This window comes from Myotis brandtii, unplaced genomic scaffold (genome assembly GCF_000412655.1).
Source record: "Myotis brandtii unplaced genomic scaffold, ASM41265v1 scaffold33, whole genome shotgun sequence".
Classification (NCBI taxonomy): domain Eukaryota; kingdom Metazoa; phylum Chordata; class Mammalia; order Chiroptera; family Vespertilionidae; genus Myotis; species Myotis brandtii.
This window is the reverse complement of record NW_005362713.1, coordinates 1,534,900-1,550,239: the sequence shown is the minus strand read 5'-3', so window position 1 is coordinate 1,550,239 and position 15,340 is coordinate 1,534,900. Positions and strand designations below refer to the sequence as shown.

Below are 15,340 nucleotides of genomic sequence, written 5' to 3'. Positions count from 1 at the left end.
TTGCCTAGAGCTCCAGCTGGGCTGTTAGCCCCTCAAGACCAACAGTGAGAGGTGTCCCTGCAGCGGCAGGGGAGCCCTCTCCTCGCAGACGGCTCCTGGTGCAGGGGCACGGCGTGACCCGCCCAGACTCTGGTCTCTGCCCGCGCACCCACCCGGGAAAGGCTCGCCTGCCTTGTCCGGGCTGGAGGAAGCCCAGACAGAAGCCGCCTTTCTGCTGCCTGCTCTTGAGTTTCCCCCCGAAGGTCCCTTCTCTGGACAGCAGGCCGTGAGGGTGGCGCTCTGTCCTTTGCCTCCCCACCAGTGAGCCCAGTGGGTCGAGGGTCGCCTGTGTGAGGACACTGAGGTGGGGGAGCAGGGAGGGGCCCAGGCCCCACAGTGTCAGCATCCTCTGAGGCAGAGGCAGTGAGGCAGCTCAGGGAGCAAGGATGGAGCAGCCGCATGGGGTCAGGAAGGCACTCTGAGTGGCTGTAAATGAGAAGCAAACTGTTGTTTGAACGAAGGCGGTTCCCTCCCAAGTCACAGGTGGAGCAACAGGTCTTTTTTCTGCTGTCTGCTTTGTATTTTCTCTTTCTGGGAACCACGTTCATGTGTGCCTTCCTATTGGGAGATCTCCCATCCATCCATCCATCCATCCATCCATCCATCCATCCATCCAGCTCCCCAGCTCCCCATCTCCTCCCCACACACGCGCACTCGCCCACCACACTCCTTCAGCTGTTCATCCTTCCATCCATCCACCAAGCATCCAGCCATCAAGCACACATTAAGCACCAGCCGTGTGCCGTGGTTGGTGCTGGTTGTAGAGATAGTGAAAGTGTGGAGAGACATCTAGGACAGTGGAGAGTCCCCGCTGCTTAGGAAGCTCGGCGAGGGGTGGCGGGGAGCGGGCAGGGCAGTGAGGTGTGGGCAGTGTCCCCAGCGGAGACGGGGGAGGCCCCAGAGCTTTCTGAGTCACATCCTGTGTTTTCCTCTCCTCGCAGGCCTCTCTGCAGCCTCACATTTGATAAGTACCCAGTTCATTGTGAGTCGGGATGTGGAGAGAAAGAGGGAGTCCCAGCGGGTGCTGGTCTGGCCGCAGCGGCGGGCGGTGTTGCCGTGTGCGTGTGCGTGTGTGTGTGTGAGTGTGTATATGTGTGTGAGTGAATGAGTATGTGTGAGTGTGTGTGTGTGTGTATGTGTGAGTGTGTGTGTATATGTGAGTGTCTGTATGTATGTGTGAGTGTGTGAGTGTGTGTGAGTGTGTGTGTGAGTGTATGTGAGTGTATATGTATGTGTGAGTGTATGTGTATATGTGTGTGCGTGTGTGTGTATGTGTGTGAGTGAGTGTGTATGTGTGTGTGTATGTGTATGTGTGAGTGTGTGTGAGCGGGTGTGTATGTGTATGTGTGAGTGTGTGTGACTGTGTGAGTGACTGTGTGTGTGTGACTGTGTGTGTGGAGTGTGTGAGTGTGTGTGTATGTGTGAGTGTGTGTGGTGGACGAGTGTGGACGTGAGTCCAGGGCCTGGGTGAGGAGCGTCGTCGCTGTGAGTGGGTGGCTGGGAGAGCTGTGAATGTCTGGAGTAGAGAAATCCTCATATCACCAAGGACTCTCAGCTTTGAGTTATCCTTTCAGAAAATAAATAAAATAAAACCAGGCCCCTCTGAGAGGCTTGCAGTCTCTTATGCAGCCTCTCCTCCTGGCTCTGTGCTCCCAGGGGAGGCGCCCGCCAGCAGTAAGGCCGCGGCGGGAGGCTCCTGAGCACGGCTGCGGGCTTCTCTCCCAGGAGGCTGCCCGGGCTGGCGGGGCCTAGGGCTCTGTCCTGGTTCCTGTAGCGCAGAGGGTGGCCCGGGGGCGGGCACGTCTCTGCCGGCAGGCAGGCCCCTGCACACTGCAGGCCCCGAAAAGGTCCCAGGTGCCCACGTGCCTGCTTCCCCTTGGCCTGCAGCTCTTGTCAAGTCAGCAGGTGGTCGGTTACCCTGGCCCCCTCCTGCCCCATGGCCCCCCTCCTGCCCCATGGGCCCCCCTCCTGCCCCATGGCCCCCTCCTGTCCATCCTCCATCTGTTTCTCACCCCAACAGCATGGAAAGGTGCCAGGAGCACAGTCTCGGTGGCCCACATGGCTGTGCCCCCCGCAAGTTCACGGGCTGAAGCAGACAGCGCCAGGCTCGGCGGGAGTGGGCAGGGCACAGGGACGCACCGGCGGCATCAGGTGGTGGGAGGCGAGATGGCCAGGGGTGTTTGGTGTCCCGCTGCAGCTCCCTTGCCCACGTCTGCTTTCATCTCGCAGGACGGTTCCCATCACAAGCTCTTGTCTGGGACTGTGTTTTGGGGGTACTCAGTGTATGCAGGCTGAGAACAAGGCAGGGAGGAGTTGGGGTGCAAGGGGAATTCTGGGGCATGCTGGGGGAGGCTGGGAGGCAGCAGGGCTCCTCCTGAAGCCCAGGGGTCCGTTGGTCTCCCAGGAGCCCCGTGAGGCGACAGAGCCTCCCGTTGCTACCTGGCGGCTTGTCCTGGCATCTTCAGCGGCCGCCTTGCTCCCGTGTGCAGAGTCGCCCTCTGACCCCGTTGGCTGATGGTTGTCTGTGCAGCAGCTGCCATGGCCGCCACACACCTGCCTGAGGGGGCCGCCTCCTCCCACCCTCTTCTGTCTTCTTGTCCTGCTCCAGGACACCCCGTGGGAGGAGGAGCGGGGTGGCATGAGGGGCAACACCTGAGAGCAGGGCTGCGCTCCGCCCACGGCAGCTCCAGCTGGGCCTTCAGAAGGCGGCTGCAGGGGGTCAGGGGGTCAGGGCTCTCAGTCCTGGTGGGAGGAGAGTGATCGGCAGGCCTGGCCCAGCCTGAGCCCACTGTGGTTTAGCTCTTGGCCCTGCTCCCCCCCCCCCCCCCCCCCCCCGCAGCGCTCCTAGGGCTCTGCCACCGCTGTCTCCTCCAGGACCGGCTGTACTGGGGACAGCTCAGCAGAGGGCACCTTCTCAGAGTCGCAAGTCCCCAAGGCATCCCCCTACTGGCAGCGATGCACTGTGTCTGGAATGTCCATCACCACAACACAGTCGCTCAGGCCGCCACCCCGGCCCAGGGACCAGAGTGGTCTTTCCAAGGCAGGGGAGTGGTTTCTGGACGTGGCTCCTCCAGGGGAGTCCTTCTCCTGAAGTCACCTGTGTTCGTACTCCTTAGCGCCCCAATGGGCTCAGCAGGCCCAGTCCCTGCCTCCCTCTGGGGCTCCTCCCTACGCTGCCTGCTGCCCGAGTTGCAGACACTGGAGCTGTCCTCAGGCCTTCCCACCGCTCGGCCAGCTGTGGCCACAGGCGAATGCAGCGCTGCCTGTTCTGTGAAGGAAGTTTTACTGCACCCCCCAGTCTGTGTATCTGCTCTGGCTCCGTGGTCCTTCATCAGAAATCTGGGCAGTCCCTCCCGCCCCGGTCCTGCTCCTCTGCACAACCCTGCCCTGGCATCATGCTGGCCTCCCCGTAGACGCCTCACCTCTCCCCTCCGAATCCTTAGCCCGAGCCTGTGCCCCTCCCCTCCCTGCTTTGCATGTGAGACTGCACAGGGCGCTGATCCCTCTGGTTCCGGGTTGATCAGCTCGAGTTCCTGCCGCGGGGCGAGTCTCAATCTGTCCAGCCCGGCCTGGGTTGTGAGGGGAAACCTGGGGGCCAGAGGGTCGCGGCACAGAGCCTGGGTCCCACTCGCCGGGTGGCACCTGGGCCACCCGCCTCCACTGGCTCTCCCTCGGTGGAAACGCACCGTGGCGAAGGTGTCCCTGCCTTGTCTTCGCAGATCTCCAACCTCTACCTGTATGACAGCGTGCTGATGCTGGCCAACGCCTTCCACAGGAAGCTGGAGGACAGGAAGTGGCACAGCATGGCCAGCCTCAACTGCATCCGCAAGTCCACCAAGCCATGGAACGGCGGGCGGTCCATGCTGGACACGATCAAAAAGGTGTGTGAGACGGACACCCTCCTGGGCCGGGGCCCACCGCAGGCCCTCCCCACCCCCCTGCCTCCTCCAGGGGGGCCTGACACCGAGTTCTTGCGGGGAGGCCCTGCCCAGGCCTCTCCTTGCCACGCTTCTGGCCCCAGCACTTGAGGGAGGAGTGAGCGAGGGTTCCTGGCTGTGTGTTATTACTGTTGTCTCTGTTTTCATAAGGAGATCGGAGAGGCTAAGTAATTTGCCGAGTCACAAAGACAGTAGTCTCCTTCTCCACAGCTTCACTGTCAGCAGTTTCACTTACCTGTGGCCAACGAATGTTGGAAAGTATTACACGGAAAGTTCCAGAAATAAGTCATTTATACATTGTAAGTTGCACATCATTCTGAGTACCTGCTTCATCTCATCACATAGGCATTGTAGCATCTCACGTTGTCATGTGAAGAGGAGGTTCGTGCAGTAAAATAAGATATTTTGAGAGAGAGACCACCTTTCCATAACTTTTATTGCGGTATACTAGTATTGTTATAATTGTTCTACTTACTATAGTTACTGCTGTTAGTCTCTTACTGTGACTCATTTATCAATTAAACTTTCTCATAGGTATGGGGGTGTATGAAAGAACATGGTATATTAGAGTTGGGTGCTATCCAGGGCTTTGGGCATCACTGGGGTCTGGACCGCACCGCTGTGGACAGGAGCTGCTCTCAGGAGAGAGGGGAGCAGCTGCCTTGCCCATGTGTGCTGTCTGTAAGACAGGCTGACTCAGTGGCAGCACATGTGCTGATCAGCCAAGACCTCAGCTGTGTGTGTGCGTATGTACTAGTATATGTGCATACACACGTGTGTGCAGGTGCGTTCATCTGGGTGTATCTATGTGTGTGCATGTCTGTATGTATGTGTGCACAGATGCATGTGAACATATGCACACGTGGACATCTGGATGTGTGTGCATGCACATGTACACGTGTGTACACACGTGTATGTGGTTGTGCTTGCCTGGTATGTAGGTGTGTGCGTGCATGTGTGCACACACGTGGGGACATGCTCATCGAGGTGTGTGCACAAGTGTGCATGTGCAGGTTCTCTGCACTTGGTGGTGGGATGCTGAGCAGCACCCCCAGGTGGAAGGCTGGATTTGAAGAGAACTGGGTAAGCCACAGGAGGTTTGGTAGAGTGGACTGGCTTTGAGAGGCTTCAGAAGAGCATGTAAGGACATCTCCAGTGCTGGGAGCTGTAATCACAGCAAACCGCGCGTGGTTTCAGGAGCAGCGAGCACTGTTTGCTACAGCGACTGGGGGCCCTCTTGGGTCCTTCCCAGCTCACCGTCTAGGGGAGGTCATGGCTGGATGAGAGCCCTTCCCAGCCTTGAAGAAAGAAGGGGCTTACCACAGGGCAGCCCAGCCTCTGTCTGCTCCGACAGAGCCCACTGGGCCACGGGAGAGGCGCTGGGCACGCGCCCACCGTGCCGCCTGCAGTCACCATGCTGTGCAGTTTCTCTGTGGCCCCGGAGGACCTGACGGGATTTGGTTACTCCAGGCCGAAGCGGGGAGATGGGAGGTGTTGCCCTACCGCTCCCACCTGTGTCTGACGGGTGTGACTGCGTGTGCGCTCTCTTGACCTTGGATGTCCCGCGTGGCTCAAGCTGAGTGAGCCCGTGGGGCAGGGTGTAGGGGCAGACTGTAAGCTCCAGGGGGTAGGGGACACGGCCAGCACCGCGTGTGGCACGGGCAGGCCCTGTAATCCTGCTGACTGCATCAGCGACGGGTGCAGGCGTGAGGGGTTCCCCATGAGCAAGGGCCTGGGCAGGGCTGGCCCGCTGGGAGGCCCAGGACCGCAGGCGTGCCCCCAGACCTTGCTGACTCGCTTCTCGGTGACCACTTTTGTCTCCCTTGCCTTGGGGTCCCCTCCCCTGCCCTCCCCCGTCCATGTCTGCTTAACTCTCCGATGGTTTGTTCTTCTCTCTGCAGGGTCACATCACCGGCCTCACAGGGGTGATGGAGTTTCGGGAGGATCGCTCGAACCCCTATGTCCAGTTTGAAATCCTCGGCACAACCTACAGCGAGACCTTCGGCAAAGACATGCGTAAGGTGAGCTGCAGGACGCCGCGGCTCCTCTTCCCGCTGCGGTGGCCCAGGCCCTGTGTGGTGCTCATGGCACTGTGGGCAGGAGGCTGAGACTGTCAACCAGAAAGTGCCGAAGTGCCGCTCGTGTAGTCTCAGCGCAGTGGGGCCTGGAGGGCCAGCCTGTGGCCGGGTGAGGCAGGAGGGCCAACCCAGTGAGGCAGGAGGGCCAGCCTGCGGCCCGGGTGAGGCGGGAGGGGCAACGCGTTTTCCCAGAGCCCCTGGGATCAGCCCAACGGCAGGGCAGGTGTGACTGTGGCTGAGGCAGGAGAGAGGCATAGCCAGAGAGTGTTCTCGGTCCAGGAGTGGACAAGGCCGTGAGCAGACAAGCGAGGCAGGAGGAGGTGTGGAGCGGGCGTGCTGGGGCCCCCTGTAGGGAGAAATGAGGGGCACTCGGGCTCATAACTCGGGGGTTCATCCGTTTTATTTGGTGCTCATGCAAGTGGCAGGCCTGGGTTTTCCGTGACCCTTTCCTTCTCTTGTGGGGGTTTTCAGGATGGAGGACGGGGGCGGACTGTGGCCCTGGGTTGGAATCCCCAAAGTTAAGCCACAGTTGGAAGCACTCACGATGTGAAGGAGCCACAGGCTCATCTAACCAGCATTAAAGCCTGGCATGCACTCGGCACGGATGCACATCCATTCACACACAGTCACACACAGCCACGCACACACACAGAGCCACACACATGCATACACAGTCACACACAGAGTCACACACAGACACACACACACAGTCGCACACAGGGACACAGAGTCACAGCCACACACACACACACACAGAGCCACACACATGCATACACAGTCACACACAGAGTCACACAGACACACTCACACATCACATGCATGTGTGCACAGGCATACACAGGCACACAAAGTCACACATGTGCACTCACAGTCACACACATGTGTGCGCTCACAGTCACACACTCTGTGCACTTGAGAGAAAGATGTCTCTACCAATGACCGTTCCGGGAGGGGAAGCGTGGTGCACCCTCAGCAGGACGAGGCGGAGCTGGCCGAGGGCAGTGCAGGGCAGCCAGGGTCCTCTGATGCTGAGACTGGTGAGGGGGACCAGCCGGAAGACGGCGTGTGTGGTGCCGGGTGTGAGTGTGGTGGCACTGAGGAGCAGCCCTCAGGCACAGCATGGGCAGGACTGGCCCCTGGGAGCTGAGGGTCCCCGTGCTATGGGGCGGGACTTCCAGCTCATCTGTGACGGAAGGTTAGGGTCACGGTTGGTTGTACAGATGACAGCAGGCTCAGTAACTGGCTGAGAGGCAGGGTGACCCACGTGGTTTGAAGACATTGGTGCTCAAAGGCTTGTGTGTGGCATCACAGAGGGTGGACGGTGACGGTGTGACACCGGTGGGCCAGGTGGGCCCCGTCATGTCCAGGGTGTCGGATGCCTGTGGGGGATGCCCGAGCTGTGAGGCTGGTGGAGGGCTGGGGCTGGCGGTCCGCACGGCCTGGGCCATTTGTGACCATAGTGGGAACTGCCTGTGTTGGGGCTCCCACCTGGTCAGGGAACCAGGGCTGGCCCTTCAGTCACGTGTGGAAGGCTCCTGCCGAGTGCCTGCAGGTCCTTGCCGGCATGCCTCGGGGCTCCTCCCGGTGATGACAGGCAGGCTGAGTGCTGGCTCCTGGGCTGCCACCCCTCTTCAGCTCAGCTCACCCCCAGCGTCCCGCAGTGGGTGGGAATGTTGGCTGGGGGACCTTTGCCCCATCTCTGCAGCTGATGGGGGCCATGCTGGCCACTCCAGGGGCCTGAAAGAGGGGAGGCAGCACCCTCCACTTCCTGCTTCAGGTGCTTGGGCCTCTGGTTGCCACGGCAACGCTCCTCCAACACCCTGAGCTGGAACTGCGCAGGGTGGGGAGCCTCTGAGCGGGGAGCAGGGTGTGACTGAGCTGGGAGAGAAGCTGCTTTTCAAGTGGGCTTTATTCTAAGACGCATCCTTTTGTCATTTAAAATCTGCCCTAATAACTGCATAGCCCAGTTGTTATCTGTCTGCCTGGCAGCTTAACGCGCTGAGGAGAGGTTATCTGGGAAGCAGGAGTGGGTTCATCCAGCAAATGTCTGTGATTCAGCCCGGATTTCATTGGAGCGAGGGCTGGCGGTTTCAGGATGGAGCGAGGAGAGGGCCTGGGCAGAGCATGTCCCGGCTAAAGGTCATCATTTAAAGGCAGGCTGAGCCTAGCTGGCATGGCTCAGTGGTTGAGTGTCGACCTATGAACCAGAAGGTCATGGTTTGATTCTTGGTCAGGGCACATGCCCAGGTTGCGGGCTTGATCCCCAATGTGGGGCATGCAGGAGGCAGCCAATCCATGATTCTTTCTCATCATGATGTTTTTATCTCCGTCTTCCTTCCTCTCTGAGATCAACAAAAATATATTTATAAATAAATACATACATACATGAAGGCAGGCTGAGCGGGGCTTCTCGTAGGAGGTGGGGCTGAGGCATAGGCTGGGATATTGGGGTGGCATACAAATAAAGTGGGAGGGGCAGCAGGTTTGAGGGTAGGATTAGGGTCCTGAGGCACAGAAAGGCAGAGGAGGCGGGACCACTCCCAGGAGCCCCTCTGGGCACCTGCTGTGGTGCTGGGGAGCTGCAGGGGAGCTGTGTGGGACAGGCAGGGGGAGCTGTGTGGGACAGGCAAGGGGAGCTGTGTGGGGAGCTGTGTGGGGAGCTGTGTGGGACAGGCGAGGGGAGCTGTGTGGGGAGCTGTGTGGGACAGGCAAGGGGAGCTGACCGGGGCCACAGCACCCCCTGTGGGCCGAGGTGCGTCACAGCTGTGCTGTCTCACTATGGGGGCCACTGCATTGCTCCTGGCTCCCAGCCCTGACACTCTGCAGCCACTTCCCTTCTCTGGGCGTCGTTTTCTCAGATGGAAGGCGGAGCTGCTAGGACCTCCTGGCTGGGCAGGGCTCCGTGCAGTGGCCCTGTGGCAGGCCTTGGCAGCGGGCACTCTCCCGTGCGGCTGGGCCAGCAGCTGGGCAGATGGGGCTTCCCTCTGGGCATTCCAGCCCAGACCCCACAGGAGCAGAGCGGCCAGGCCTCAGGCCGAGGCGGGAGGGCTCTGTGCCTGGGCAGTGCCCAGCTGCGAGCAGATGGCAGCTCCTTCTCACGCCTGAGGACCCAGAGGGCCTGGGCTTCACCTCCGACGAGGCTTTATTTGGAGGCTGCTCTGATGCGGTCTTTGGGAAGAGGCAACTCGGCCTTCTTTTCCGTGAGCGTTACTCGCCTGGAGTCCCACCGGCACAGCCCGCGGGAACAGAAGGCTCTCATGGCAGGTGGCCCAGGCGTCTGCCCTGCCGCGTCCCGATGCCGCTGGCGTGGGAGGCTCGCTCCCTCTTCCCTCTCACATGGGTCCCTGGTACGTGAAATCTGGGCCAAAGTGCTGACTGCTTGCAGGCCCTTTGAACCTTATTCCCACAGCAGGAGGGCGGGAGTGGGCGGCAGCGGGCAGGCCTGTGGGGCAGAGGACACCCTGACGAGAGAACGGGACTGTTTGCTGCTGCTTTCCGTGGAAGAGAATTGCGTTGGGTTCAGTGGTTTTCAAGCTTCTGTCTAGTCCCAGGAAGTCTGTTCCAGCAGAAGCTTCCTGAGCCCACACATTCCCTTGTGCAGAGGCAGGTGCAGGTGGGGACTGCGGTGGGTGCCGAGCCCCCTGCACAGTGGCCAGCCCCAGCCTCTCCGTCTCCGGGTGTGCTGAGCAGCGCCAGCGGGGAAACCGCGGCCCTGAGGCTGCAGAGACTTGACTATGTAGTGGCTGTGCTGGCTGGAAGGAAGATGTAGGGGGGGGACCCTTCTTGAACTCCCTCATGCCCCTCCGCCTACTTTCCACCTCCCCCCCCCGCCCGCATTAGGGCCTCTGAGCCCCTTCCCACTGGTCCAGAGCCTGCTGACTGGTGTTGCACCAGTGCCCAGTGCCCAGTGCCCATGGGCAGCCTCCTGCCCAGCCATTCCCCAGGGACCGAGGCTTCCCCTCCTGCTTCCTCTGTGGGTTTGATCCTCGTAAAGGCTGGCTCTGCTGGGAGTCAAAGGCTCCCCTGGTGCCATGTCCGCAGGAGGCCTCGTGCTGCTGCTAATTGAGAGGAATGATTGCTCATCCTGAGGTGATTGGCAGGCCGGGACCCCCGCCCTCCCGGCTCAGCGCGCACATCAACCATTCTTGCCCAGGTCTGCTACCTGTGTTACAGTGTCCCACATCCCCAGGGCGCAGGCGCTCTAAGGGCGAGGCCAGGTGGAAGAGGCACCAGCCCGCAGGCGGACTCCCTGACTGGGGCCCCAGCCCCTGGCGCTGGACCAGGAGCCCGCAGTGGCTGAGGACTGGAGCGGGTGCTGGTGGGGTGGGAGGGTCCAGCCGAGAACTCTGTGGAGTCTCTGTTAGCTGCTCTATAGACTCCCCGCTGTGCACAGTGAGTCCAGACTTCAGCCCCATCATGGATTAGCAATTCCCCAGAAAAATGTTACCCTTCCCAACTCTTGTGCAGAACGGCTTTTAACAGAGCCAAGACCCAAAACAAGCCCTGCTGCTTCATCCCAGGAAAGGGATCGGGAAAAGATACAATTAAGTACTATTTCATTTTAAATTGCACTTGTCATTTTTTGAGATAGTGCCAATACATGCTCATTTGGGGTAGAATGTTTAGAAAATACAGATAAATGAAAAGAAGAATAAAGAAGTCAGCTCTGATTTCTGCACCAGGGAAGAAGCACTGTTAGATATCTGGTGCATTTTATTTTCCTCCTCTATACATGCAGGTAGATAGCGATAGGTCTGTTTTTCAAATGGCTATTTGTTGCACATACATTTGTGGCCTGACTTTCCTATTTAATGGTATATTGGGAGCATTTCCTCATTTCTTTATTCTTTTCACTATGATTTTTAATGGGAACATGTTATTCAACTTACATTTATTTTATCTTCCTATATGATAAGTGTTTAGGCATTTTCACCATATTATTATAGAACTAGAGGCCCGGTGCACGAATATTTGCACGAGTAGGGTCCCAAAGGGGTGGTGGGGGGGAGCCAGGACCCAATTGGCCCTCTGGGGGGGCAGTGGGACACCCTTGCCAGCCTGGGATCTGGATCCGTCCCACAGACGTTCCTGCCAGTTGTCAGGAGCCACCTGGCAGCCCCTGTTTTTTTTTTTTTTTTTGCCACTTCAACTGTTTATTCCATAATCAGAAATGGATCTACATTGCCACAGAGGACAAAACCCCACTGTAAATAGATTGAAAGCAGAAAATAGGTAATTTCACACAATGTCCCAGTTATCAAGCCAGATGGGCGCACAGGTACAATAACACACGAATGAGGGAAATCTAACAGGCTGAGGGGTTCAAGAAAAAGGTCACCCACATGGTAACAGAATCCAAGGGCTCTGGAGCCCAGCACCAGGCCGCCACAGGCCCCCTCCACAGGCGGCCCTACCATGCACGGGTGCTGGGCTCTGTGGTGGCTGCATATCTTTCTGTGTAGTCATCTGTGGGCCAACTGCTTTCTTCCTTCTCGTTTAGGGCGGGCGGCACTTGAGGGCAGAGCGCACTGTTGTGGAACGCAAAGGGCTGCCTGGAGCTGAGGGGAATGGCCAAGCCCACGGGGTGAGAGGTGGACACAGAGGACACTATCTCACCCAATTGTGGGGCTGGCTGGCCGGCCTTCATCTGCCTGACCCCACCCAGGGAGGGACCGAGCAGGGTGTCCGCCTCTCCATTCTCCATCCTTCCATCTGTGACACTTGTCACCCTTGCCAGGCCTCCCCCAAAGTGAGTTCAGCTTAATCCCTGAATGTAAAAGGGCACGGGGGAGGGGAGGCTTGGAACAGGGGGTCCCTCGGGGGTGAGGACGACGGAGCCCAACGCGCTGGGATGTTTGCATGCACGACTCCAGAGACCAGGTTCAGAGACACAGATCTAAGTTTATTGAGGAAGTACAGCCGTATATAAAGGGGTAAGCAGCCAATGCAATAGGGACACGCTTGCTATGTTATCCAATGGGCGTGAGGGTCGGGGCTAAGAGTAGATGGCTCTTGGAGATTTGTCAGGCGGGCGTTGCCACTTCCTGGTGTGCCAAGGAAGCGTGTTTGCTGGAGTGTGCTCACAGCGTTGCATCGGCCGCAGCACTGAGATAAATCTCTTGAGCTCTGCCCACAGAGACCTTCAAGAGTAACATAAGTGGGTAAAGTCAGGGCCAAACCAGGCCATTTCCTCATCCAATCTCTCTGAGGCGCGTGGACAGAACCAAGTCTCAGCTCTTCGCAGGACTCTTGCCGGGTTTTTTAAGCCTAAAGGACAGCAGTCTGTCTCCATTCTTGTTCTTTGGGATTTTTTCATCATAGGATAAAAGGATACGTACATTGGGGCAGTCCTCTCGAGATACAATATTCCAGTTGCACCCATGTGATGATGACAGCGCCCCTCAGAGGGAGGGAGCCGACAGATGGGGAGGAGGGAATTCTGAAAACCAAAGTGATGACAGAGACACTAAGCCTTTCCTTCACGCGTCTGACACCCCTCCTCAGGCGGCCTGCAGGACGGGTGCCTGCTGGACCTTCACTACTTGATGTCCTGGCAGCTGCCCTGGGCCCTGCTAGGTGGTGTGCAGGGCCGCCTGGGCCCAGAGGGAGTCGCCCCCCCACCAGCCACTCCTGGTACAGCTCCTGCATGTGGCGCTGCTCTCCGGGGACCACACCGGGATGGCAGCATAGATGCCTTCCATCTGCCACAGCGGTGCCCTGTCTGCATGCCCGTCCTCCGCCTGGGCCTGACCCCTGCCGCTTAGGCATCCCCGGCGCAGACCAGGACCTCCACAAAGTGGCAGGGGAACTTGTCCCTCTGCAGCTTCAGGACCACTTCTGGATGTTCCGGAAGCCGTAAGCAGCCTCAAAGCGTAGCAGAACCTCTTCGTCCCTTTCAAGGGTGACCTCCTTGAGGTCTTTGTTCCTCAAGGTGCGGTAGGTGAGCAGCCCACGTCCTCATTGAACAGCTCCTTGGCCGTATGCCCGAAGATATGCGCCAGGTACCCGTCGGAGCTGGCACCCTCGTGGAGCCTCACCTCCTCCTCTTTCATGTCTCCAAACAGAGTGTCCACGGCAGCGTTGTTCAAGGCGAGGTCACTTGCTCCATTATCTGGACAATTTCACCTGAGGTTAACACGCAGACAGCACCCCAGGAACTATGCAAAGCTGTGGGAACATCTTCTAGAAGGGCCTCCAGTTTCTTGTCATAACACGGGGCCACAATGACGTGGAAATCTTGTCTGGGGACAGGTTCTGCCATCTGGCGAAGTAATCCTTCACCAGAGAACCCATGAACTGCTGGGGAGACTTGGCCGTGCAGAGGTGGGGGTGATGGGGTGACCCAGCACGCGCTATGCGTATGGACCCAGCCGGGGCAGGCGGAGGTCAGCATGGATAGCTGGGGCTCATCCTCATGGTGCTGGCGATACCGACGCACAAACTCCTTCTGACTCTCCAGGATGCTGAAGTCCACAGCCATCTCCATGTCAAAGACAGCGCACCCCAAGGCTTTTGAAGAAGCCATAGAGCCTTCTGGATGCATCAGTGACACTGAGGCTAAATTTAGCAGCAAAATAAAGCAGGGACTAAGGACACATGGACACTGCCAGCACCTTGTGCTGTGAGGAATCACATTTCTTACTAAGGTTCAGCACATGGAAGAAGTCCTTGGTGTTCTGTTGAGAAACTTGAACTCCTTCCTCTGCGGTCACACAACTGTCACATGCCAGGCTATCACTCAGAAATATCCTGGCATCGGCCACCTTATGGAATTCTCCCTTCTCTCCGGTCTCCTGAGCTGGACTCCGGACGTTAACTGCGGCATTCTCTTGGTCATCAGTTTTTGTTTTTTATTACATTCCTTCCCTGTGCAGTGCTCACTCTTTATTTGGAGCGGGGCGGGCGGGGGCTGGCTTGAGTGACCTGGAGGAAGCACGGGGAGAGCAGTCACCTCTGTTTGCCCCTGGAGCTGCTGGCAGTATCCTTTCTTCTTTGCGGAATGTCTAGGGAGGGGAAGCAGCCGCAGTGCCCGAGGCCGAGTTCCAGGAGGCTGGCAGCGCTGTTGGGATCATGCTGGTGGTGCTGGTCCGTTGGTGCCTGACCTGTTCTCTGGAGATTGAACCTGCAGGACTACTAAGGGAGCCAGTCCCCAGTTCCGCCCTGCCACCACCACCGACTGATTAGAGTCTGAGGGCCAGGAGGAGGGACCAAGAGGTCTGCCTTCTGCCCACTCGCCAGTCCCAGTCCCCGCCGTGCCACTCACCCTGGTTCCCCTGTTAGCCATCCCCTGATCAATTGGAGCCTGAAGGCTGGGGGAATGGACCGAGAGGTGCTCAATGCACCTCATGGTGACTGGTCCTTTGGTTGTTCTGGTCGTCACGGACACTGGCTTTTTATATCTATCTATCTATCTATCTATCTATCTATCTATCTATCTATCTCTATTGATACACACACACACACACACACATATATATATATATCCTATCTAATAAAAGACAAAAAGGGTAATTGACCATACCTTCGCTATGCCTCCCATTGGCTAATCAGGGCGATATGCAAATTAACTGCCAACTAAGATGGCGGCCGGCAGCCACGCAGCTGAAGTGAGCAGGAGGCTTGCTTGCTCCAGTGATGGAGGAAGCCAAGGTTCCCCGCCTGCCGCGGCCCGGCTCTAAGCTCCGAAAGCAACAAAGTTTCCATTGTAGAAGCTAAACAAACCCCAGATACCTGCCTTCAGCAGACCATGGCCACAGAGCTGGAGTGAGCAAGAGCCGGCTCTCAGTTCCAGTGATGGCAACAAGTTTCAATTATAGAAGGTAAACAAACCCAAGATACCTGCTTTCAGCAGGCCGTGGCCTCAGAGCTGGGAGCGAGCAGGAGCAGGCTCTTAGCTCCAGTGACGGCAACAAAGTTTCAATTATAGAAGGTAAATAAATCCCAGAATAAAAAAAAAGGAAAAAAAGGAGAGGCTGGGAGCTTCAGTCACCGGCCAGCCTGAAAACGGCCCTCAGCCCCTCACTCAGACTGGCCAGGCACCCCAGTGGGGACCCCCACCCTAAAGGGGGTGTAGCCAGCCTGAAAATAGCCATCAGCTCCTCATCCAGGCTGGCCAGGCACCCCAATAGGGACCCCCATCCTGAATGGGGTGTGACCAGCTGCAAACAGCCATCAGCCCCTCACCCAGGCTGGCCATGCACCCAAGCGGGACCCCCACCCTGATCCGGATCACCCTTCAGGGCAAACCAGCCGGCCCCCACCCATGCACCAGGCCTCTATCTTATA

At 58.2% G+C, this 15,340-nt stretch overlaps 1 protein-coding gene across 1 annotated transcript in view; it reads left to right on the top strand.

The window, feature by feature from the left end:
• GRID1 (glutamate receptor, ionotropic, delta 1) overlaps positions 1-15,340 on the top strand; it is a 625,808-nt gene that overhangs the window by 427,023 nt on the left and 183,445 nt on the right. The window contains exons 8-9 of the mRNA XM_005871153.1: positions 3,759-3,920; positions 5,879-5,998. Of these exons, the coding sequence (XP_005871215.1) occupies positions 3,759-3,920; positions 5,879-5,998 (282 nt within the window). The remainder of the gene's footprint in view (positions 1-3,758; positions 3,921-5,878; positions 5,999-15,340) is intronic.